Here is a 27,712-nt window from a genome sequence, read left to right as displayed (position 1 = left end):
TTCTACTTTCAAAAACCTTGTAGTTACAAGGGATAATTAAACACATTGACCAAATTGAAGATGTCCTTAGAACAGGTTTAGGACAAATTACTCTGAACTGGCGTGCGTGTATGAAACGATTAATGAATGTGGAGGAAGCAAGAGAAGTGTCTCCACTCAAGCCTATTTCCCACCGGGTTAAGAACAGTATTGTTCGAAACAAATTGAATTCCATAGTCTCTGCTTAATCCGGTGAGAAATAAACTTGTTTTGTTGTACGTATGTTATTTTGTGGAAATCAATTTGAATTCTATTCATAATATAACTCCAATGTTATTATTACTTTACGCGGCACACTCCACTCTCTACATTTTCCCAACATTGACATTATGATAAGTCACCAAGTTAGTTATAAGGCCGCCTATTCTGCTTATGTTTTATTCGTATGTTTATGTCCTTTGTATAATGTTGTTCTGCAATAAAGTATTATTGATTGATTGATTGATTGAAGTCATGATGGTACGGTCACGGGCATTAATATGTATACACTTTGGTACCATGTCACATTAACTTTTTTGACAAATTGAACTATAAGTCTCACTAAATGTCAAATATGTTAGTGCGACAGAGTCCTAAAGTGGGTACATTATATTGCTCATGACTGTACACCGGCTTGCTTCTCAATCGGGGAGCGCCGGTTCGCGCCCCGATACCGGACTTGCATATGTCATAGGGACTTAGGGTACCTTTTCACCAGAGATGTGCTATGCTACGATGCTACGGATGCGTTTGATATCCACCAATCATATTTATTGGTGCACATAGCATAGCACCGGTGGAAACGGGTTTTAACTAAGATATGTTTTTTATATGGAAGGATGCGTGCTATGGATGCGTGGTATAGATGCGTGCTATGGATGCGTGCTACGGATGCGTGCTATGGATGCGTGGTATAGATGCGTGCTACGGATGCGTGCTATGGATGCGTGCTATGGATGCGTGGTATAGATGCGTGCTATGGATGCGTGCTATAGATGCGTGGTATAGATGCGTGCTATGGATGCGTGCTATGGATGTGTGGTATAGATGCGTGCTATGGGTGCGTGCTACGGATGCGTGCTATGGATGCGTGGTATAGATGCGTGCTATGGATGCGTGGTATAGATGCGTGCTATGGATGCGTGCTATGGATGCGTGCTATGGATGCGTGCTATGGATGCGTGCTACGGATGCGTGCTACGGATGCGTGCTACGGATGCGTGCTATGGATGCGTGGTATAGATGCGTGCTATGGATGCGTGGTATAGATGCGTGCTATGGATGCGTGCTATGGATGCGTGCTATGGATGCGTGCTATGGATGCGTGCTACGGATGCGTGCTACGGATGCGTGCTACGGATGCGTGCTACGGATGCGTGCTACGGATGCGTGCTACGGATGCGTGCTACGGATGCGTGCTATGGATGCGTGCTATGGATGCGTGCTATGGATGCGTGCTATGGATGCGTGCTATGGATGCGTGTTATGGATGCGTGTTATGGATGCGTGCTATGGATGCGTGCTATGGATGCGTGCTATGGATGCGTGGTATAGATGCGTGCTATGGATGCATGCTATGGATACGTGCTGTGGATGCGTGCTGTGGATGCGTGTCGCATGCCGGCACGGAAGGACGCGGAAGCGCCTCTCCCCTCACCGCGCCGGTCGGTGCCCCCGCCGCTTCCCTACTATCGATACGTAACATAGCTCATAGGACAGCTGTAGTGTAATATTATTATGGTGGTGGGTAGAATTAAATAACCTGATGTATAGTTACCTGCTTAGATGAAATAAATCAGTGTTGAACCAACCTACGCGTGTTTTACTACATGGTGACAGCGGTCCCACAAATACAGGGTCCCATGACGAGATCTAGAACTCGAATGCTTGCCAATTTAGGGCTAGATTTACTCTTCGGAAAAGAGATGATATAGTTAGGGAAATAATTTCAAACTTTTATATTATGTACCTATTAAATAATGTTAAGTTGCTTGCTTTTGTTTTTATATTATAGATAACACTTGCTACTAAAAGTGAGAAACACGTTAGTGTTAACAAGTGTAGGAGACGTACCTACAATATACGTACCTACAGTATTTATGATTGTATGTGTAAATTATGGGTAGGTATACCTATAGGTTAAGTTAAGTACCTTTTAACTGATTGTAGTAACAAATGTTACTTTGTTATGATTTTTATACATACAGATCTTGCGTTAATTTATTGACAGTTTGTTTTAACAAATCCTTGTTAACATTTTGTTATTCTCTCTATAAAGGGAAAGATGTAGTGTAATATTATTATGGTGGTGGGTAGAATTAAATAACCTGATGTATAGTTACCTGCTTAGATGAAATAAATCAGTGTTGAACCAACCTACGCGTGTTTTACTACAACAGCTACTTTGCGGAGGCGCATCTTTGCAGCGCATCTTCCTCGCACAGCTACGTAGCTTAGTATTGGTGGAAAGAGTCACATAGTTTCGTAGCGCAGCTTATACATCTTCGCAGCATAGCTGCATAGCACATCTCTGGTGGAAAGGCACCCTTATAAATTTGTCTTAAGTGCAGTTTTCACTGGCACAATTGGCTCGACCATTATAGACGGCGATACTGCTCTCCAACTATCACGTTGGTCTAACAAAAAGGTCGGTAAGATGTGGGATGTTAGTTGGATGTACCTCTGACTACCCCAATTGGGATATGATCGAGGGAGATCATGTAACATCCTCCTGTCTAGCCCAAAAGGTACATACATACATACATAAATTCACGCCTATATCCCACCGGGGTAAGCATAGACTATGGAATTCCATTTGCTTCGATTGTGACATACTTCAGAGAAGTATTGCTTGCTCCTTACAATGTGATCGTAAGTCATTATGTAACATCCTACTGTCTAGCCCAAAAGGTATGTAGCGTAAATAATGATTTCTAAGCAAAACTAGTACAACACTCATATTTCATTTCGATAAGTAATAAATCAGATACCGTCGAATGATTGATTCGTCCGATGTAACTCGATACGAAAATGAATTATAACTTCAATCAATGTTTGGGATACATTCTATCCTGAAATATTATTTCATTAAAACAAAATAATACCCACATACGTACTATCTATGTTAACTAATGCTTATAAACCGTATACCTGTCAGTAATTTAGTTAAATACAAGTTTTTCCTGTTTTCTTGTGAATGTTTGCAATGACTACAAATATACTTTATTGCACCAAAATAAAAGGAAATATTTATAAAATACTCTTAACTAGGTACATAGAAAATGACGGCCTTATCTGATAAAGCAATTTCTTCCAAACAATCATAAGGCGAGGAAATATGTAAAAATTAAAAGATTGCGGGTGGAAGCTATTAAGTACAACTTACAAATAAATACGTGCACAATAAATTAATAAATTGTTTTATTAATATTATGTTTGTCATCTTCTTCTTCTATCGTGTGGGTTGTGAGGTGGAATACCAACCTCATCAACCCTGGTGTCAGGGTTACACTAGTCCTAAGCCCTGGTGGCACTAGTCCTAAAATGAAAAATAAAGAACCATAGAAGAGAACCTGTCAGGGTTACCAGGGGGCTTAAAAAGGCCGCATCGAGAAAAGCAATGTTTCAATTTTACATCTCTGCATATAAAAGTAAGTGCACAATGCAAACAAACGTCCAATAGCACAATAGCAATATTGCTTTTTTAGGTGAATTGCTTTGGTGTGGCCTTTTTAACCCAGGAATCGTGCTTAACACTATCACGGCCGCTGGCTACCGATCAATGACCTTTAATTCGTAATAGTATTATGACAATATAATTGACGTTGTGTCCGTAAAAGTTTTAAAACAGGTACAATATTATGTTTGTTAGAGGACATATTCACTTGACTTATGAAATAAGATATTCACAGAATGACGAACGATAGAAAGCATTCTTAACACGTTTCGACACGGTGGCCAATTTTCCAATTGACCATAGATTTTAAATTTGTTCGCGTAACGGCAGCAAAATTCTGCATTCAAAGTGACTTTACTATCGGTTGAATTGATTTGCCGTTTGTGCCTGTGACAGTAACGGCTATTAACATAGTTGTACAGTCATGAGCAATATCAAGTACCCACTTTAGAACCCTGTCGCACTATCTTATTTGACATTTAATGAGACTTACAGTTTATTATTTTGTCAAAAAAGTTAATGTGACATGGTTTCAAAGTGTGTACATATTAGTACTCGTGACCGTACCAGCAGTATATCTACCTACTGTCGTACGTTTAGGCTTGTGCCCACTACACCGTATCATACTAGGACCGTCCTAGGACCGTGTGAGGCACGGACGGGCGCGTGCCGGACGCTACTATCGTACTCGTGGTTTCTTTTTTACTTATTGTAGATTTGCCGCAGATGGCATGAACTACTTGGCCGGACAAATGGGGAACGCTGAGGGCTCTCACCCGGTACAGTCATGAGCAATATAATGTACCCACTTTAGGAATCTGTCGCGCTAACATATTTGACATTTAGTGAGACTTACAGTACAATTTGTCAAAAAAGTTAATGTGATATGGTACCAAAGTGTATACATATTAATGCTCGTGACCGTACAAAATTTAAGACAACAGGCCTGAGGTTGCCCAGTGAGACGCGAATCTCGGCTCAGGGCGTCGTCTGAGAGGAAGAATATTTTAAAGAATGAATCTGTTTTTTTAAATTAATTTCAATTATATACTTTTGCAATGGAAAATTCCACTAGATATTAATACAGAATAATCAGCTAAATCATCCATCTCAGTATTCGTTACGATGTTACTTACACCCCGTACAAGTACATACAAGTACATATAGATGTTAGTGACACCGTAACGAATACTGAGGGGGATGATTCAGGCTATGAGTTGATATCAAGATATATTCTGAGTTGATATCAAGTGGAATTCGTTGTCGGAATATTCTTGAAAATTGTTGTGTTTTTTTTTTTTATTATTTTCAGTCCACAATTTTGCGACGGAATATTCCACTTGATATCAACTCAGAATTATGGCCTAAATCATCCCTCAAAGTTTTCGTTACGATGTCACTAACACCCTGTATTTATTTAGTGGGCTAAAAACAGATATCTTCAAAGACATCTTTGGTATACCCTTGCTGAGTAGGATTTAAGCCTGTTTAGGTTATGTATTAGTCTGCGGTTGTGATGGTCCCACAATGCTGTATTGGTGAACGTAATATAGGCGTTAAATTGGACACCTGTCACTAAACAATACAGTATAATCGTTTTGCTACACAAATTACTAAATGTGCTTGTCGTATATTAATCGTGGGTAGAGCTACAATTTATTATCTTCTATCGCGACGGTTATGAGGTGGATTACCAACCTCAGCAACTCTGGTGTCAAGGTTATCATTGAGCCGCCAAAGGCCCCTGACATGGCTCAAGTAACGGCTACTCACTTACATCAGTAAGTAGTAACCGGGACCAACGGGTTAAAGTGCCTTCCGAAGCACGGATCATCTTACCTTCGGACAATCAGGTGATCAGCCTGTAACGTCCTAATCAAACTGGGATCACAAAGTGATTTTTGTAAATGTCCCCACTAGGATTAGAACCCGGTACCTCCGAATCGTGAGCCCGATGCGAAACCACTGGACCACTGATGCCGTTATAACCGTGGCCTTATACTTTATATAACGTATACTTAAGTATAACTTAAAATAAAATTAGGATGTGTTTAGAGGAATTGGGGTCAATATTATATTTATTTAATATTTATAATATTATTATTTATTTATTATTTATTTATTTATTTATATGCCACTAGGTCACTTACTCACTTACTGATGTAATGATGTGATGAAAATGATGTCACACATGACAAAAAAGGACGAAGAGCATCAAATGTCTAACAATTATTGTCCGTAATATGATACCATACTTATTCATTACTGCATCATATTCATCTTAAGGTACTCACGATCCGGAGGTCCCGGGTTCGAACGGCCTCTGTGGTCCAGTGGTTGAGCGTTGGACTCAAGATCCGGCGGTCCCGGGTTCGAATCCCGGTGGGGAGATATCACAAAAATCACTTTGTGATCCCTAGTTTGGTTAGGACATTACAGACTGATCACCTGATTGTCCGAAAGTAAGATGATCCGTGCTTCGGTAGGCACGTTAAGCAGTTGGTCCCGGTTACTATTTACTGATGTAAGTGAGTAATCGTTACATGAGCCATGTCAGGGGCCTTTGGCGGCTCAATCATAACCCTGACACCAGGGTTGATGAGGCTGGTATTCCACCTCACAACGCACACGATAAGAAGAAGAAGATCTTAAGGTGACTCAGTTGGAAGAACTCTTGACTCTCAGGTCACAGGTTCGAATTTAACACCGACCTAAACCTGAAATTGATTATTGAATGACCTTCGAAATTCTACTCGAAATCATATTTGAAATTGGTCTGGTTCTGACGTCAGAATGGCCGGTGTATGACACTAAACTTGCTATTTAGTGCTGAAAGATTTTAAGTACCTACATATTTTCTTTATTTTAATACAGTTTAAGGGATATATTTTTCGTTTCGCAGCGAGCTCTGAAGAGCAAGCTGACAAGACACTATCTCCATTAAAAAATAGTTATATTAGTATAGTTTATTTGTTCAACTAGTATCACTGTTATTAATAGTGAGATTTTAGCTGCTGAGAAGTTAGCCTCAACAGACTAGATGTTGTTTTTTTTTAATGACGAATATTGTGTTCACTTGTAGTTGGCTTACACATTGGGTTATAATCATAAATATAAAAAAAGAGTTGAACTATGGGTAATTTACTTCTCCGTAGTACAACCAGTTGGACATCGCAGTTGTACCACGGGTCAGGAGGGTTACTACTGTGTTACTTTGTTTAATTATGTCATAACTAAATGTTATAATGTGCATAGCTGTAAATGATCCATTAAATAAATAAAGAAATAAATACATTTAAGTACATAGTTCGTTAAGCATTAAGATATGCGATACTACACAGGCGAACGTTCACTATATACGCTTCCAGTCTTGATGAATCCGACACTCGAGTCGGCATTCTATTATACTGTAATTTTAATTAAGACTACGAAATACAATCCTACAGAGTCAAGAGCTACAGTACTATCCCACTAAAACTAAAGTAAGACATATCAATACAAAGTAAAACCGAGTAAAGTAAGAACGAAAAGGACTTACATTGACCAAAATGAATATGTCCTTATAAAAGGTTTAATACGATCTACTCTGAACCGGCGTGCGTGTATGAAGCAATTGATGAATGTGGAGGAAGCAAGAGAAGTGTGTCAGGCTCGAAGCAAATGGAATTCTATAGTCTCTGCTTACCCGGGTGGGAAATAGGCGTGAGTTTATGTATGTATCAATACAAAGTAAACTTGTTTGTATAATTATTTATGTCTATTTCGGGAATATTAATTGAATGCCTACAGAACCAAAGACAAATTGTTTTCTCTGTAAGTAAATGAATGAGTTATTATTATATTCGACGATCTTATTATCGTGTGTATTATGAGGTGGAATACCAGCCCCATCCACCCACGTGTCAAGGTTATTATTGAGCCGCCAAAGGCCCCTGACATGACTCATGTAACGAATACATACTTACACCAGTAAGTAGTAATCGGGAGCAACGGCTTAAAGTGCCTTCCGAAGTACGGATCATCTTATTTTCGGACAATCAGGTGATCAGCCTGTAATTTCCTAACCAAACAAGGGATCACAAAGTGATTTTTGTGATATGTCCCCACCGGGATTCGAACTCGAAACTCTTTTTATTTTGGACGCCCTCCACAGTGTGTAGTTTAAGTGATTGATATATTTTTCACAAACAACCTCTGTGGTCAAGTGGTTAGAGCGTTAGGCTCACGATCTGGAGGTCTGGGTTCGATTCCCGATGGGGACATTGTCGAAACACTTTGTGAGACTGTCCTTTGTTTGGTAAGGACTTTTCAGGCTTGAATCACCTGATTGTTCGAAAAAAAAGTAAGATGATTCCGTGCTTCGGAGGGCACGTTAAGCCGTTGGTCCCGGCTATTAGCCGAAAAAACCCCTACCAACCCGCAGTGGAGCAGTGTGGTGGAGTATGCTCCATACCCCCTCCGGTTGATTGAGGGGTGGCCTGTGCCCAGCAGTGGGACGTATATAGGCTGTTTATGTAAGTAAATTAAAATTTGTTAATGTGGCATCCAATATGGAAATAAATGTATTTTTTTCATTACTAATAATGTGAAATCTTTGCCAGAAATAAAGTAATGTGCAAGCAAACGAATTCACGGGTAGCAGCTAGTCTAGAATTCAATTTTAGACAAAGAAACGATTCCAGCGGAGACGTCGCCGACATTGTAAGAAGTTGCCCCTCTTGAGAGTAATTAAAGAAGATTTCAAGCCGCATCTAAATCTCCATCTCAAGCTACCAACATAAATTTACAGACCACCAACTGCAAATCCTTTACATTCAAGATAGGTTTTTAAGTTTCCTAACCGCAAAGAAAACTTTGCTGAAATCTGAGTTGACAAAGATACGCTTGCAATCGTTAAACTCGTCAGCTCGAATGTTCTATATGACGATTTGATTTTTTGAACGGTAAAATTTAGTTTGTTGGGGTAAAGAAAATAGGTCATGGAATTAATTGGCACAAATAAGCCAGTGCTGTCGATGTTTGACACGAGAATAATTTATATGTGTCGCTCCCTGTGTCTGCCTCCCACACAGTGGTGTAGTTAGGGGAGAGAGGGGAGGGGGCCCGCAACCCGTCACCCGTCTGCGGGTGACACCCTGCACACATCATCCCAGTTTACCGCCTGCATATTATTATTTATATGACAGCACTTTCTGCAAAGATATACAACACATGTACTTATAAACTTTTCAAAATAAGAAAAAAGCACTTTCACATTAGGTAGGTATACAGGGTGTTAGTGACATCGTAACGAAAACTTTGAGAGATGATTCAGACCATGATTCTGAGTTGATATCAAGTGGAATTTTCCGTCGCAAAAGTATGGATAGGAAAATAATTTAAAAAAACACAAAAAAATTCATGAATTTTTTAACAGGAAATTCCATTTAATATCAACTCAGAATCATGGTCTGAATCATCCCCCTTAGTATTTGTTACGGTGTCACTAACATCCATACCTACTTGTATGGCTACCGTATGTACTTGTACGGGGTGTAAGTAACATCGTAACAAATACTGAGAGGGATGATTCAGCTGATTATTCTGAGTTAATATCAAGTGGAATTTTCCATCGCAAAAGTATAGAATTGAAAATAATTTAATAAACTAAAAAAAATACATGATTTTTGCGACGGAAAAATGCACCTGATATCGACTCAGAATCATGGTCTGAATCATCCCTCAAAGTTTTCGTTACGATGTCACTAACACCCTGTATTATAATATTGTAAAATAAATTATGCTTATAAATTATTGTGCCCATAACATTGACGGAAGTTAGCTATCAATTGGACCCGTATGTATGTAATGTTGTTGAAATTGCTTAATATTCGAAGGTATTTTATTCAACATTCAACAAAATGATTATTTCTTACTATTGAATTTCGAGATAATTATTTCTTGGGGTGACACCCCGCTACTCACACCGGGTGACACCCACCGTAGCTCCGCCTCTGGCCCCACAACCACCCTTCAAGTCTCCCGGCATACAAAATGTATTTTGGATTGTTTGTTGAGCAAATCCGAATTACAATTATTAATAATACTCGTATTAGAGACGAGCCTGATTTGTTTATGTTTGAAGCTTAATGCACACAGATGTGGTACCGGGTTCATTTCCGGGCGGGAAACAGGGGATTTGTGTAAGAAATACTGTGTGTATGGATTTGGAAGCGTAAAACTTGATCATTTGGCTAGTTTCTGAGCAATACACCGAATCTAAGGCAATAAAAACTATGTTAATATAATTTACGGGTGATCAGTAAACCCGACGTGTGTTCAGTAAAACTAATTGGCTCTAAGTAAATTAATAACTATATTAATAAAATTAATCAATGTAACGGATTTCAGTCGCGGTTTGTTAATTTACAGAGCAATTGCTCAGCTGGATGTATTCATAGTACAATGCATTGGTGTATAATATGTTACTATTGGTACTATGTTACTATGAATACTATCGTATTCAATGCCTATACAGTTATTGTATACAGGTGTTAGTAATATCGCAACGAAAACTTTAAGGGAAGATTCAGACCATAATTCTGACTTGATATCAAGTAGAATTTTCCGTCGCAAATGTGTGGAACTGAAAATAATCAAAAAACAAACATTTTCAGGAATTTTCCGAGTAGATATTTCACTTGATATCTACTCAGAATCATGGTCTGAATCATCCCTCAGTATTCGTTACGGTGTCACTAACCTTGTTTAGGTGTATATTTCCATTTTTCTGTTTTAATTTACTATCTAGTCGATGTAGCATTTTCCATTCTTTTCTATTAAAGGCCAGTTCTTTTACTATACAGCTCTCATTTTTGGTAACAATTTATTTGACAAAAATATTATTACTATTCGAATCCCAGTTCGGGCTCTAAACCACTGAATTCTACTTTATGAGTCTGCCACGACGTGATATCACGTGGTTTTCAAGATTTGTACCCGATTAACGGCAACAGGCTCGTACCCTACTATTTTTTTTTTTGACGTGACTTATTGTAGATTTGCCGCAGATGGCATTAACTACTTGACCGGACAAATGGGGAGCGCTAAAGGCTCTCACCCGGTACAACTTTTAAGACAACAGGCCTGAGGGTGCCCAGTTGGGCGCGAACCTCAGGGTGTCGTCTGAGAGGTAAAATATTTGAAAGAATTAATCAACCCTAGTGGGCTGATAGTGATAAGCGCTGATTGAGTGAAATCGTGGACCACGCCGGCGGGGTCGATATTGGGGTCCTGAAGTGTTTGGTGTCGCGAGCTGATTGGCTGCCTCTATGGCTAGAGTAATAGGGTCGTCGGATACCCTACTAAGTACATGACGCTTAAACATAGCTGACGAGGGGTGTGCGTCTATACTATACACCTCTGGCTACCCCTTCGGGAATACAGGTGTGATGCTAATCTAATCTAATCTAGTCTACAAGATCCCACTGCTGGGCAAGGGCCTCCCCCCTCCTCCTTTCATTTTTCGCGGTCCTGTGCGTATTCCGGCCAGTCCCGCCGGCATAAAAAAAACTTAAAAATCTGTACTCAAACACACTTATCCGCGGTGCATATTTTTCAACTGAAATTCGCAATAGTTGGCATTTACCTTGGAACAGCCAGTCGGAGTGAATCCGTCCACTACTTATGCAAATCACTCACGAGAGTCAACTCAACGCGATATGGCTCGCCACACTGTTAATTTGACTTTAAAACTTTGCTAGTTTCATGGTTAAGGCAATGTTACGAAAAATAATAAATATGTGGCGTATGACAAGACCGAATAGTGTTTAGTCATTGGCGAATAAATTCGACTCACGCTTGGCCATATGTCACACTGCTCTCACCCTCTCTCTTGTGTGAATTTTTTTCTAGGCGACAAGTGCATTTTAGGAGATCATCGAATTTCGGCCCAGAAGTCAAAGTGCCGGCCAAAAAATAATTTTGCTATATTCCGTTAGATCTAAACCGTCTGAGCATTTATTACTATGGCACCAAACCTACGTATAGGGTCAATATCTTCGGTTTTATTCGAATTAAAAAAACTGTATTTTTCATAATTTTTTTGGGCCGGCCAAATATGGAAAGCCAGTGATCTCCTTTGCTCCGGGATTTTAGATATTTTTTAGGGTGTAACCCTTCTGTGTCACTAATAATTCGTGTGTTGATGGACAATACAAAATACCCACCAAGTTCAGGAGTTTTATTTATAAAACGAGAATGCAAACAAGAATTTATAAAAGGAGGCCTATCTCCTCCTCAAATATTCTACTTACTTATGTTCATGAAGAATTTAGACTTCACTATCGGCAAAGAATAAGGAATAATACTACGTACTGAACAACAACTCTCCGCTTCCCACCAGCGGCTGAGCTAGGTTCACCTCGGTCTTAGTTTAGTCTCCAATCGTATGGGCTTCAGACGCCACACACACAGATGCACGTGAACGATAACGTCAATGTGTAGTGTCTGTGTAAAACGAGGTTTTTGTATGAAGTGTCCGGGGTGTGACATCGGAATGGAGGAAAAAAATTAAATTATTAATAAGACAAGGCAGCGATTCGGGCAACCACCAACTTAATGTAATAAGACTAAAACTAGCCCTATCTCTTTCTTGTACCTATTGTAAGTGAAGGACGGCATTAGTTTAAGAGCTGTGAAAGTAAAATTAGGTTAACTTTGTGTCCACCCAATAACTATACTCTTGACCTGAAGGTCCAAAACGGCCACATTGAAGCAATTCCCCTAAAAAGCAATATTGCAATTTGATATTTGCAAATACAAAATTGTAAGCGCACTATGGCAAATAGCAATACCTAGATATTGCCTTTTTTATGAACTTTTTCAATAATTCTGGATTTGATCAGCCTGCCTTTATAACCTTTGAACCAGAAAAAGGAAATTAGCCCAATACAGGTTAGGTTAGGTTAGGTTAGACTCGTAGTTGTCCTTTGAATTTCGAATTTCTTTGTTTTCTACCTATCCTGGGATTCGGACCTGCGCAGATGCGACTTCACAGTAAGAATGAAGCGTAGCGTACCTAAACATCACGTTTAAAGCGATGAAAGTAAAGAAAACAAGCTATAACGATATAAGTTCCCGGATCATTTATCTTTCGCTCGGTATCCCGACAGCTGCAATTCAAAATATAAACACTTACAGGAAACTTTATATCTCGCTACTTGAAGTAAAAAGCGCTTAGAGAACAGACATCCCGCTCAAGTTTTACAAATACAAACACGATAATCAAATAGGTAACTTGAAGTGAGGCTCTATGGATATTTTTTTTCTGTTCTTTTTATCTGCAATCAGTCGCAAAATTTTCATCATATTTGATGCACTGTTATCGATTTGTTAGAAGTAAAGCAACCAATGTCACTAATTGTACAGAACTGGTCGTTCTGTTATAATAGTAAGGTTTTGTAGCAGTGTTATTAATCAGCATGATCGACCTTATCAACTGTGATAACAAAAAATAAATAAAAATTAAGTTTAAAAACTGAAACCCGACTACGGAAAATAACGCTCTAAAAGTATGAAACAAGATAATAGGAATATTAAGAAGGAATATACAAGAAGATAGCCGTGGTCGTATGCCAATTTGCTTAAGATTTTGCTAACCACAGCATACTCAACATCTCCTAAACATCAGTATACGGAAGAATTTCAAAGAAATATAAGTATCTATTTTCTTGTTTCATAGTTTATTGAGAAATATTAATTAGGTATAAAAGGTATAGATAAGTAATTCATACATAATTCCCTTTCCGAAAAATGTGTGTCGGGGGTATGTGACCTAACCTCTATTATTAGTAAGTCTCATATTAGGAGCCGATATTTTGTTACGAGGACCGAGTTAAATTAAACACGCATTTAACACAACACAAGGGATAAACTTCCTTCCTCTCCCTTCCACACCACCTTCATCATTTTTCTAATTTTCTTTTACCCCGGGTACATAAAATATTTTCCTTTTTATCTCAAACCATGCGTGAAACGAACGCGCCCTTAACGCTGTGTAAAAAACGCTATCTTTCTTTTTTCTTTTTTTTTCTCCCCGGTAACTACCGTGCACCCCAATTAACTCGAAACTACCACTAGTTGGTACAAAGCGTAAAATTGGTTAATTATAACTAACTGTTTTAACAAACAGCACTTTAAGCCTGACAAAACGTTATTTCTGTAAAGAGGAAAATGAGAAAGAAAAACACCTTATTAAATTAAGAGGGTTTTGAGATTACGCACACATAGAAGCTGCGTTCACACAGAGCAGACATTTCCTTTATCGTGTGCGTTGTGAGGTGGATTTACCAACCTCATCAACTCTGGTGTCAAGGTTATTATTGAGCCGCGAAAGACCCCTGACATGGCTAGTAAGTAGTAACTTCTGAGCCACCAGAAGTCCTTGACATGGCTCATGTAACAACTACGTTCTTATAAGAAAGTAGTAATCCATACCAACGATCATCATCATCAGCCGTACGACGCCCACTGCTGGGCATAGGCCTCCCCCAAGGATACCAACCAACGATCATCTTTCTTTTATTAGCCTATAATGTCCTTAACAATCTAGGGTTCACAGTGATTTTTGCAATGTCCCCACCGGGTTTTGAACCCGGGACCTACAGACCGGGAGCCCAACGCTCACCTGCCCATGGAAACTGGCAACCAGTTCATCACGATGTTCTTGACACTTCGTGAGATACGTATTTCCTTCACAATCACCACCATCCGGCGTAGCGCATACCAATTGACAAGTATAACCCGGCCGTAATCTGAGTTCCACTGTGACGTCATGACCTGAGTGTGGGTGTCTCGCATTGTGTCTCAATCACTGACCAATTGGCTCATTGTAGTACTAGTAAGTGTATGTACGTGTGTGTAGCACATCATATATGCCTAAGCCTAACACGTGCTGGCCGCTGTATTTTTGGACTGGCAACTAATTGCCAATAAGCAAAATAAGCTGTTGCTTGGGGCATCCCGTAGGGGACCAACGAGTTTGATCAGGGCATCTTAACACGTTCACTGTGTATGAACCACATTATTATTATTTATTATTAATAGCCGTCAATGTCCCACTGCAGGGCAAAGGCCTCTCTTCCCTTGTTCCACTCCTCCCTGTCCCCAGCTTGTTCGTGCCACCGCATGTGAACCAAATATGAGGCATTAAATTTGAAACTCATACGCGCATGTCTGATATGTGGGGCACATATTTTCTTGCCTTAGTCTGTCTATGTACATAAATTCCAATATATTTATCGAAAAATAATATTGCACGTGAGAGGTTGATATCTTATTCTGAGTTAAGTACACAGTGAACGAGGTAACTCGGAATTGCGACAGAAACTTTATTTATTACTAAATTAAAAAAATTTCATGAATTTTGCGACAGGAAATTCCACTTGATATCAACTCAGAAACATCGCCTAAATCATCTCTCAAAGTTTTCGTTACGATGTCACTTACACCCTGTATAGAAATTTGATCGTCCCGCCCTCTTCGAGTCCAAAGCCAAATTTATTCCGTATCAGTATATTGCATTCTTTGAGACATGTCAAACAAAAAAACGTGGAAAGCGATAAGTAAATATATAATGTAAGACCGTTTCGCTTATCTTAAAGGAAGACAGAGGAATAGTTAGGACGAGTCTACGCCAATTGAGAACAACTCTTCCTTATTATTAACGTCGAGACGTGTTTTATCTACAGCTGCAGACACGTTTACAGACACGAGTGGACCAGCGCGTGATTTCCTGAAAACGTCAATACGAATTCATGTTTGGATCATAGAAGCTTTATGGAAATTGGGTCGCTTCCTATTACATGGGACTTGATCATAGCTGGCGAGGAGTATACCCACATCATAGACAAAAATCACTTTATTTAAAAAAAACATACAATAGCCTCCGTGGTCTAGTGGTTAGAGCGTTAGGCTCACGATCTGGAGGTCCGGGTTCGATTCCCGATGGGGACATTGTCGAAATCACTTTGTGAGACTGTCCTTTGTTTGGTAAGGACTTTTCAGGCTTGAATCACCCGATTGTCCGAAAAATTAAGATGATTCCGTGCTTCGGAGGGCGCGTTAAGCCGTTGGTCCCGGCTATTAGCCGTAAAAAGTGGAGCAGCGTGGTGGAGAATGCTCCGTACCCCCTACGGTTGATTGAGGGGAGGCCTGTTCCCAGCAGTGGGACGTGTATAGGCTGCTTATGTATGTTAATGTATGTTAAAACACATAATACCGGGTTCGAGGAGTGAGACAGGCAGCCCCCGATCGCTTAATCCTTAACGACAGCCATTTAGACTAAAGTAACACACAGAGGGGGTGAGGTAAACCTGGCTCGGCATCGACACAAATTGGTGCGGGGCGAAAAGTGTCCGTTTTATATGTAGTTATTATTCTTTATTCTATGATGTAGGTATACGAATCGCTAGGCTTAAATGGACATCTCCATTTAAGCCTAGCGATTTGCCTCTATTAGCGATTTGACCTAGGCTGCCAATCGGCAGGAGACTTGGCAAGACGGAAAGGCGACAGATGGACTAAGGCTGTTACTGAATGGTGGCAAGAAATGGTATGCGATATCGAGGCAGACCACCATCCCGATGGTCGGATGACATTGTGAGGTACGTCGGAAAGCAATGGCTGAGACTTGCACAGGACCGGAAAGGATGGCGTGATAGAGAGAAGCTCCTTAGCAGTCGGTTGACACAGGCTGAGTAGACAGTTAGATAGAATCAACAAAAGTAACCCAACAATTTACAACCAAGAGTTAAATAAGAACAATGCGATGTAACTCTAAAAATGCCCAAACAGCGGGCTCGTTAATTATCCAACAAAATGTGGGTTACATTTTTTGTCTTGTCCTCCTGAATACGTGTGAAAATGTGGATGTTTTTGGGTTATACATTACATTGTTCCGCTGAAGGGTCATTGTTGGTTTTTATTTTGTTGTTATAATTAAAATAATTTGTTTTCTCTTGTTATCTTGGGTCGTTCGTAGAGTTAATGTAGTGTTTGGGACGCTTCGGTTGACGCTGAGATCTACCTCCGTATTTCTTTTTGAGATATTATTTTTTTATCTAAAACCCGCGATAGCCCTGTTCCGAGAATCAGAAAACATACATCTTACAATACAATACAATACAGATACACTTTATTGCACCAAAATAAAAAGAAATAATTACAAAAGACTCTTAACTAAGTACATGGCAAATGGCGGCCTTAACGCTTAAAGCGATTTCTTCCAGACAACCATCTTAGTGTCGCGGGTTCGAGTTCCAGCTCGGATTTTAACACTTTTAACCACTGGATTCGACTTTATGAGTTTAAAATCATGTTTGGATCATACATAATTGATATCACGCGGTTTCCAGGTTTTGTGCCCGGTTAATTGCAATAGGTTCGCCTCCATGTAACTTAAACATAGCGGCGAAGAGTGGGTGTACTTACTATATACCTCTACCTACCCCTTTGGGTTTACAAGCGCGATGCTATGTTATGTTATTTTTTATCTTTGTTGGTAGGGTTGGCAAAGAAAGACCTAGACATTGGCTAAATTGGGAATGTCCTTAAAAAAGGTTTAAGTAATACGACATATTCTGAACCGGCGCTCGTGTGTGAAACGATTGATGAATGTGGAGAAAGCAAGAGAAGTATGTCACGATCGAAGCAAATGGAATTCCATAGTCGCTGCTTACCCCGGTGGGACATAGGTGTGAGCTTAAGTATGTGTAGTTCATTGATCAAATAAGATTTGGAACTTCTCTCGTGTGAATTGTGAGGTCAATGTGCGACCTAATCAAACTGGTAACATTCTTTCATTTGTGACAAAAAATATAAACAAAATCTTGTGGCAAAGTTTCTTATTAGGTACAGTCATGAGCAATATAATGTACTCACTTTAGGACTCTGTCGCACTGACATATTTGACATTTAGTGAGACTTACAGTTCAATTTGTCAAAAAGTTAATGTGACATGGTGCCAAAGTGTAAACATATTAATGCTCGTGACCGTAGTACTCCAACATTAAATTCGCTAAAATCTGGTTTTATGGTATCTACAACAATAATAAAACCAGGTCCATTCTACAGTTAGTATAATCCAGATTTTAACATTATTAAATAAAGTAGGTAAAACTCATGTGCTGATTCAACAAAGCGCTCGTTTTCCGGGTGGAAAGGTACTACTACATTTTTAATAATTGCAAAAGAACTGTGCCCAGAATTTGCTCAGTTAATTAATAAAGGCGTATTTACCAAAAGCTTTCGAATTAACCGAATAGAGGTGAAGCAAGTTTAATTCATGTGGTTATGGCTAGCCTGGGGTTAGTAAACTCATTCTATCACTAAATTTAGTCCTTGATGCTAGTTTGGCGCTAGACTATCATAAACTTTAGTGCTTCTAGTCAATAATTGATCATAGTTAGTCAATTATGTAGTCAATAATGAATTAATAATTAAATTCAAATCTTGGCAATGGCCCAGTAGCGTAGTTAGTTAAGTGCCATCTAACTAGTTCTTGAGAACTATTTTTTTAAATTCTAAAAAAGAAAATCTCCAATTAAAGCTGAAAATTATTATTAATTATTTATTTACACACTTTAACACTTCTAAACACGAAATGACATCAATAATTAACAAAAATAATGCTATTTACTGCAAATTCGGTTTGCGTTTGACCACAATCACACACCGGACACTTCTTATCAAAAAACCTCGTTTGACACAGACACTACACATTGACGTTATCGTACACGTGCACCTGTGTGTGTGACGTTTGACGCCCATACGATTGACAAAGACCGAGGCCCACCAGCGGCTGAGCTGGGTTTACCTCAACCCCCCTCGGACGTACTTTAGTCTTCAACCGTATGGCGTTAGACGTCACACACACAGATGCGCGTGTACGATAACGTCAATGTGTGTTGTCTGTGTAAATCGAGGTTGTTTGTATGAAGTGTCCGGGGTGAGGTAAGAGTATGTAGATAAAACATAAGAGTAAATAATATTTATCTACATTTGTCTCTAAGGATATAAAATATAGTCACGAAGTCTCTTGAGATAACAACTGAACGTTAGTATCAGATTATTATCTACGGTGTTGACTTAGAGATTACTTTCAGCAATAACTCAAGTGAAATATCTAGGTAGGTATAACAAGTTCAAATAAGATTAAGGTGAAGGTGAGAATTGGAAAAGCCATTTTTGAGGACGGGTACATGGGCCAAACCTAATAGGCACCTAATCAATTACTTTTTAGCAAACGTCAAAACATGAAATTACTATGGAATTTTTATAAAAAGCACATTGTGGCGTCATAGAAAAATGTGATAAAATGTCGGACTTATGATTACTTTTTTCTTGATTAAAATTCATAAATAAGTTAAATAGGAAAAAGAAAATGTTTTTCGTTAGTTTTAGATCTGTCTTTATTTGGTAATCTTCTTATTCTTATCTTGAACCTACGAGCCAATTTTTATGATTGTGATCGATCATACACTAGCCATCACCTCACGACGGCATATGGGTAGGTACCCATATGCCGTCGTGAGGTGATTCTTACCCGGTGATTCTTAAAAAAGTATAACACCTTAAGTACCTACTTAAGGTGTCCAAATTGTCAATTGTATAACATAAGCTCACGACTATATCCTAATTGGGGTAGTCAGGAGTACATCTATCATCGAACTAAGTATCCATACCTCACCGAGCTTTCAGTTATATTAACGATAGGTGGTGAGCCGTATCGCCGCCTCTAATGGTTGAGCCAACTGTGACAGTGAAAAATGCACCTAAGACAAATTAATATCTCACTGATGTAAGTCCGATACCAAGCTTCCCACTGGCGCTCCCCCATTGAGAAGCAACCTAACCTAACCTGAGTAATTATGTTTATCTAAGGAAAATTTAAAGCCCCTAATTAGCTATACTTTTTTAAGAATATCGAAAAGGCAACGAATTGCATAAATAAATTCACTTACCTCATCAAAAAATTCCAAAGTAAAAACTCCCGATAAAAGTCGCTGCTGATATGTGAAATAAATACAATACTTTTATAAACCAACAAAACAATTTCTGGTAACAAAAAGTCTTAGAAATAACCCGAGGCTATTGAGAAACGAAGCTTCTTTTTAAAAATTTTCATCTTTCTCTTCACGAAAGGATCCACTGTGAAAAGTCCTCGGAACTTTGTTCAAAAAGTTCAACAAATTTCGACCTTTTTCGTTAACAATCGCTGGTAGGCAACTTAATCGTACTGGCCATGAATAATGCCATTTGCGTTATGTGAGATTAGAAAACTTTCGCGGGCAGAAATCAAAAATAGAACGAGCGCAATGGACAAAGATTTCGTCGCGCCAGTCGCAAGGAAGCTCTTAACTGGACTGCTATTTTGACCGTTCCTTGCTCTGTATTATTTATTTTTATTGGAAAATGAGTCTTCAATGGCCGGAACTATGCGTAAGGATCTGTTAAGAGCATCTTTGCCCACGCGTTCTCGGTATGCGACTGGCAATCATTTCGTCGACAAATATCTTCTTCATAATTTAAGGAGATTGTATACAATACAAGATTCATATATGGCAGTCTGGTCTTAGGTACCGAGAGATTCGTGACGCATTTGGAATGGCATTGAGTTGATAAAACCAGTAAAAGGTTTGAAGCTGTAAGTAGTTTTTGTAATATAATAATTACAATCACAGAAAAGAATCATCATGCTTGCGGTCGGCTTCATTTTTTTTTTTGGAATAAGATACACTAATTAAATCGTTGTAGATACGTCAACTTGATAACGTATTGATTTATCCAATCCAATGGAGTAGAGTCGACATAGTAGAAGTATATATTCCAAACCGATGTTTTCATTTACCGCTGAACACGTGATAATCCTAAAATCATTGGTTTATGCCCGTGCTGGGATTTGAAGCTGCGACTTCATAATGAGAGTCAAGCGTTCTTCCTTCTGGACGACCACGACTCGGTAATTACAGCTCTATATGATATCGAAATATAAGATCGTATACATATGTCCTGATAATTTTATTGTGCACTTAGACGGTACGCCGCCTACCGCCTACTACCATCTGCCGCCTCGTGGAGTCGTGTACTAACTACAGCTTCATAGCTCAGCTCAGCTCATAGCTCAGCCCAGCTCATAGCTCAGTTTTACTTACTTGCTACATAACATAAACAGCCTAATACGTCCCACTGCCAGACACGGGCCTCCCCTCAATCAACCGGAGGAGGTATGGAACTTATTCCACCACCCTGTTCCACTGAGGGTTGATGAAGGTGTTTTTACGGCTAATAGCCGGGACCGACGGCTAAATGTGCCTTCCGAAACACAGAATCGTCTTACTTATTCAGACAATCAGGTGATGCAAACCAGATAAAGGACCGTCTCACAAAGCGGTTTCGACAATGTCCACATCGAGAATCGAACCCGAACCGGATCGTGAGCCTAACGCTCTAATGATTTGACGACAATAGGCTAGTTTCCAACTAGTCAAATCAGTTACTTTTTACTAAACGTCAAAACACGAAATTACTATGGAATTTATATGAAAAAGCACAGTGTCACGTCATAGAAAAACGTGATAAAATGTCATGCGTACTTATTATTACGTTTTCTTGATTAAAATTCATAAATAAGTTACGTAAATAGAAAAAAGTAAAAGTTTTCGTTAGTTTTAGATCGGTCTTTATTTAGTAATCAGACCATCATAATTTATCTTGAAATTAGTACACGAGCGAGTTGTGGAATGTACCTAACCTAAAGGGTTGTTTGCGTGATTTTATTATTACCTTCAGGCGAGATATTTCAACAAGGCCGCGCTTTTGAGTTTTTCGAAACCATCTCAGACATAGAATAATATTCTATGAATAACAATTTAATCTAAAACATTAATCTTGCATCTCTATCTCAGGCACCTCTCTCGCTCTCTCTCTCTCTCTTTCTCTTAATCGGTCATTTTATATTATCTTCCTCTTTAACCTACACAGATTTAATGTTACATATTTAAAAAGAAAATATTTTCAGGATACTCGCGAGAGCAAATTTGCCTTCAAAGTTTGGTAGGTTAGGTTATTTATTTAGGAGGCTAGCCCAAACATTATTTTCATGTAAGAGTAACAAAATAAGCAGACATATCATTGAATACAAATTGGGTTAAGCCTCTGTTAGATACGGTCAAGAAAACAAGAATAATACTAACATTGATCATTTTTCCAAGAATTTGGTGCTTCGGAAGGCACGTTCTTTGGTCCCGGGCTACTAGGCCAAATGCCTCCACGCACCCGCAGTGTAGCAGCGTGGAGTAAGCTCCATACGCCCTCCGGTTGATAGAAGGGAGGCCTATGCCCAACAGTGGGTGCGTACATAGGATGTTTATGTTATATTGTTCCAATGAAGCAAATGAAGCCTAAGAGTCCTTACGATATCTCAGTATATGCAATATTAGGGTAAGGTTACCTGCCAGCAATATACTGGGTGTTAGTGACATCGTAACGAATACTGAGGGGGTTGTTTCAGACCATGATTCTGAGTTAAAATCAAGTGGAATTTTCCGTCGCAAAATTCATGATTTTTTTTTAGTTTTTTTAAATTATTTTCAATTCTATACTTTTGCGATGGAAAATTCCACTTGATATTAACTCAGAATAATCAGATGAATCATCCCTCTCAGTATTCGTTACGATGACACTTACATCCCGTACAAGTACATACGGTAGCCATATAAGTAGGTATGGGTGTTAGTGACACCGTAACGAATACTGAGGGGGATGGTTCAGACCATGATTTTGAGTTGATATCAAGTAGAATTTCGTGTCAAAAATTCATGAAATTTTTTTCTTTTCTTTTTAATTATTTTCCAATCCATACTTTTGCGACAGAAATTTCTACTTGATATTAACTCAGAATCATGGCCTGAACCACCCCTCAAAGTTTTCGTTACGATGTCACTAACACCCTGTATAGTTCAAGACGGCCGAGCCGGTATAAGTATAGAGGGTCATAGAATAAGGAATAACACTACGTACAGAACGGCAACTCTCCGCTCCCCACCAGCGGCTAGGCTAGGTTTACCTCACCAAGTTGGTTTTACTTTAGTCTTCCATCGTATGGGCGTCAGACGTCACACACACAGATGCGTGTGTACGCTAACGTCAATGTGTGTCTGTGTAAAACGAGGTGTTTTGTATGAAGTGTAATGTGACACGGTGTCACGATAACTTTAAGGGATGTTTCTTAGTTGATATTAAGTGGAAGTATTCGTCGCAAAAGTATAGAACTGAAAATAATTTAAAAATAAATACATCAGATTTTCATGAATTTTCCAACTGGAAATTCCACTTGATAACTCAGAGTCATGAGTTGAATCATCCCCCTCAGTATTCGCGTATCACTTGCACTGGTATGTTAAGGCTTGAAACACTGATTAGTAGGTAAATACTCTTAACACCTCAACGAATCAGCGTCGTAGACTATCTCTCTCAATCCTATGTCAAATTGATTGCAAGGACTGTTCCAGTTTACCGTCGTAAACAAATAACCGAGCATTCAGATACATCGTGTTTGTTACGTCGACACGACACGTCAACAGTACGCAAATAGACAATTATCTGCTCCCTGGTTAAGTTCATTTCGTATGGCTTACAGAAGCCATACGACAGAATATACGACAGATAGTAGACTGAGATGAAATCGGGTAGGCAGAAGAGTGTATATAATACCCACTCCTCACCAGCCTTTAACCAGGAAACCACGTGATATCGGTTTGATTTTATCTAAGTGCAATAAAGTATACTTATTAATTTGAATATGAAAGTTTAATTCTATGGTTTAGATTAAAACCCGAGCAAGGATTCTCGGCGATAGTCTAGCTGCAGTAGTTTTAGGCGGATAAGACGGTCAAATTGCAATTATGTTACCTTTTTGCGCACTGCTAGGGAGTGGAATTCTTTGCCGTCTTCTGTATACCTATTTGAATGCATATATTATGACCCGGTTCTTTCAAGGCCAGAGTGAACAGGCACCTTCTGGGCGAGCTCGCTTCATCTTAGGCCTCGTCAATGCCTTCGGGCAAGTCTGGGGCCAAGAACAAACACATTTTTTTTATGTGACTTATTGTAGATTTGCCGCAGGAGGCATTAACTACTTGGCCGGACATATCTACACGGCTCAGGGTATCGTCTGAGAGGAGAAATATTTGAAAGAATTAATCGACCCTAGCGGGTCGATAGCGATAAGCGATGAATGAGGGAAATCGTCGACCACGCCGGCGGGGTCGGTATCGGGGTCCTGAAGTGTTTGGTGTCGCGAGCTGATTGGCTGCCTCTATGGCCAGCAAACCCATCAAAGGTAAAAAAAATACTGAATAAAGATATTTTTGAATTTGAATTTAAATTCGAACCCTTGGCATGCGGTCTCCAAACAGAACTATCACGGAATCAAATAAACGTCATGTTGAAATATATAATGACTGGTTACAATTACTGCCCATTATAAGTCCGTCACGAAAGGATGAGATCCCTCAATCACGTGGCTTGCCCTGTGCCTATAGAGCATCACGGACCTCTGCGGAATGCCTGTGCCCAATAATACTACATTATATTTTATACAGGGTGTTAGTGATACCGTAACGTATTTTATTTTTATTTGTTTACTTTATCGTTTCATATGCATTGTTTTATAAGTATTATTGCAGACACACACGTTTTTAATATCTGTTTTTGTAAACTACTTTATTTTCATAGTTTAAATAAATATTATTATGTATTCATTGAAGTTGTATTTGTGGGAGACACGGTTTCCGTGCCTCACTTAGCAGGATCCACAGAATACCAGCGTCGTGGCTCGCGCCGCGGCTTATGCTGACTGAGGCCCTTTTATAAAGGACACCACCACCATCGTTGACCAGTCCATACACTCAATTATTTGTATTTCTCGTGTAAGTTGTTTTTATTATGTGTTTTGATTGTGGTGTCTCTTTATAATAAAGGTTTCTTTCTTTCTTTCTAACGTATACTGAGGGGGACGATTCAGACCATGATTCTGAGTTAATATCAAGTGGAATATTCCGTCTTGTGCAATACGTATACTTGGTTTGATGTGACTCTCCATACAGAGTTTATCTTTCGTATAATATATTACTTTATACCTACTTAATTATTAGATAGCTGTCTAGTAAATAAACACAACCATTTACGTACACGGTAAATTGTAATTACTTTCAAACATACGTGCTTATTAAAATATTTCAAGACTGATCAAATACATCTGAGAACTTAATTAATTAGGTATTATAGGTCTCAATACGTACCTATAGTACACAATGTTTTTGTTTAAAATATGTACCTACGTAAAGTAAAATACATACAAGAAGTATGTAGGCAATAATCTAAACATACTTCTTATCATGTATCCACTTTAGAACCCTGTCGCACTATCATATTTGACATTTAATGAGACTTACGGTTTAATTTGTCAAAAAAGTTAATGTGACAATTTCAAAGTGTATACATACTAGTACTCGTGACCGTACCTACCTAGAGAAGGCAACTTCTAAAAGTACTTAAGAGTCCGTCGTGCGTTTCGCTCAGACGAGAAATAAGTATTTAATATGTAACTTTCTCAATCCTTAAAACAGTAACGGCTGTTTTGGCAGACTTTGCACGACGCCCTCTTAAAAGATTATCGGCTAGCTATGGAAAAAAACCATCACCTACATAAATGGGGCTTAAAGGAGTCGCCATACTCTGAATGTAGTCACCCGGATCAAACCCTATCTCACATAGTGAACCAGTGCCTTCTACACCGTTTCCCAGGTGGCATAGCCGAGCTGCATTGTGTGACGGATGCGGCAGAGACTTGGTTAGAGGAGGTTAAGCAGGATATATGATCCACCCAGGATATTTTATTTTTTTCTGCCATACGCAATAATAATAATCGGGTGGCTTATTCGTTTTCTTTAGACTTAACTAAAACAATATTTAATTACACTCCCACACACATCGCGGATCTAGAGGGGTCATGGGATCGTGACCCAGGGTGGGCGGCCACTCCAGTTTTATCTAATTTTATTTATCATCATCATCAGCCCATTTACGTCCCCACTGCTGGGGCACGGGCCTTCCCTATGGATGGATAGGGAGATCGGGCCTTAAACCACCACGCGGGCCCAGTGCGGATTGATGGTTATTAACGACTGCTATTGCAGCCGGGACCAACGGCTTAACGTGCCTTCCGAAGCACGGAGGAGCTCGAGATGAAAACTTTTTTTTGTGGTCACCCATCCTATGACTGGCCTTTGCGAAAGTTGCTTAACTTCAACAATCGCAGACCGAGCGCGTTAACCGCTGCGCCACCGAGCTCCTTACAATGCAAAAATCTTATATAATAAAGGACTTTCCAGGCTACGTTTCCTAAAAATAATATAGATGGCGATGTAGAAAATTAACTTGATAATTACCTATTTTCTCGTTACTCGAGTATATAATTATTCCAAAATACAATCTAATGGCAGAAGCTTATTTAAAAATAATTGTAGCTTGATATTTGGATCACATTATGTATAGAATTATGTTGCTACCTATATTGCTTCTTTTTATTTTGATCAGAATAATAATGGGTAGAAGACGTAATTGTGCCTGGGTGTAATAAAAAGGGTCATCATTTTTAACCCAAAACAAAGTTGTTTAAGTCTGTTATCCACGAATAAGAAGGTTAAACAAAGAAAAATATGTACACCGCCATCTATTGTATTGTTTTTGCCATGTATACTAAAGGTCGAGCCAACTTTGTTAGTGAAAAACTGCACTTAAGATTGCATGTTAACATTAGTTTTGCTTTAACATACATACATACATACATAAACTCACGCCTATTTCCCACCGGGGTAAGCAGAGACTATAGAATTCCATTTGCTTCGATCCTGACACACTTCTCTTGCTTCAATCTATTAGTTAGCTTCTTGCTTTGCTTTAAGCTATTAGAATTTGTAACATAACATAACATAAACAGCCTATATAAGTCCCACTGCTAGGCACAGGCTTCCCCTCAATCAACCGGAGGGGGTATGGAGCATACGCCACCACGCTGCTCCGATGCGGGTTGGTGGAGGTGTTTTTACGGCTAATAGCCAACGGCTTAAGGTGCCCTCCGAAGCACGGAATCATCTTACTTTTTCGGCCAATCAGGTGATCCAAGCCTGAAAAGTCCTTACCAAACAAAGGACAGTCTCACAAAGTGATTTCGACAATGTCCCCACCGGGAATCGAACCCGGACCTGCAGATCGTGAGCCTAACGCTCTAACCACTAGACCACGGAGGTTGTTTGGCGGAGAATTTGTAACATAACTGTAATTATAATGTTACTGTTTCCTTATCCCAAAAAAAGGATAATCAATAATTCATTGATGCCAAGTCACAATTAGTAAAATCAGAAAAAGTATAAAATAAGTGGCGTTGGATTAATTATATTCAGGCTTGAGTTCTCAGGGTTGTTAGAGTCACTCAATTATAAATAAGATTCCGGCATAAAACAAACAAGGAAAGTAAACATACCTTCTCCTTATTCTGTCAACAAGGTAAAACCCAACTCAAATTCACTCACTCGCAACCAACTTTTACGGAAAGTCCTTATATCTCTAAACACTCACTACCTACAACTGAAATGCGGATGATCTTGCTAAGCGGACTTAGTTTTATCTTATCAAAACAGTTAAAAACATAATCGACATCTTCTTATCTTTTATCTTGATAAATAAACAGATTCTGTAGGATTTTATCTTTACCACCTGCCTAAGAGTAAATCGCAGTTCAGAAAGAAATCCGCGGATTTCAATGAAACTAATTGACAAGTCATATTAATCCATCCTAATGGATTGATTAGGATGGATCCTTCCTAATAACGGCCTCCGCGGGCCAGTGGTTGAGCGTTGTGCTCACGATCCGGAGGCCCCGGGTTCGAATCCCGGTGGGGACAAATCACAAAAATC

General features: G+C 39.2%; 1 protein-coding gene across 3 annotated transcripts in view; it reads right to left on the bottom strand.

Moving 5' to 3' along the window:
* The window catches only part of LOC126377517 (uncharacterized), a 136,428-nt gene that overhangs the window by 105,200 nt on the left and 3,516 nt on the right, over positions 1–27,712 (bottom strand). Inside the window, exon 1 of one of the 3 annotated variants that reach the window (XM_050025290.1) lies at positions 19,696–20,201. The exons of 1 other annotated variant lie outside the window; for it this stretch is intronic. In XM_050025290.1, coding sequence (XP_049881247.1) covers positions 19,696–19,700 — 5 coding nt within the window. In that variant the 5' untranslated portion in view covers positions 19,701–20,201. Of the gene's footprint in view, positions 1–19,695; positions 20,202–27,712 lie in introns of those variants that run through there. One more of the 3 variants, XM_050025291.1, reaches the window with a different exon arrangement.

This window comes from Pectinophora gossypiella, chromosome 23 (assembly GCF_024362695.1).
Source record: "Pectinophora gossypiella chromosome 23, ilPecGoss1.1, whole genome shotgun sequence".
Classification (NCBI taxonomy): Eukaryota; Metazoa; Arthropoda; class Insecta; order Lepidoptera; family Gelechiidae; genus Pectinophora; species Pectinophora gossypiella.
The sequence above is the reverse complement of the archived record's forward strand: the minus strand, read 5'-3'. Positions and strand labels throughout refer to the sequence as shown.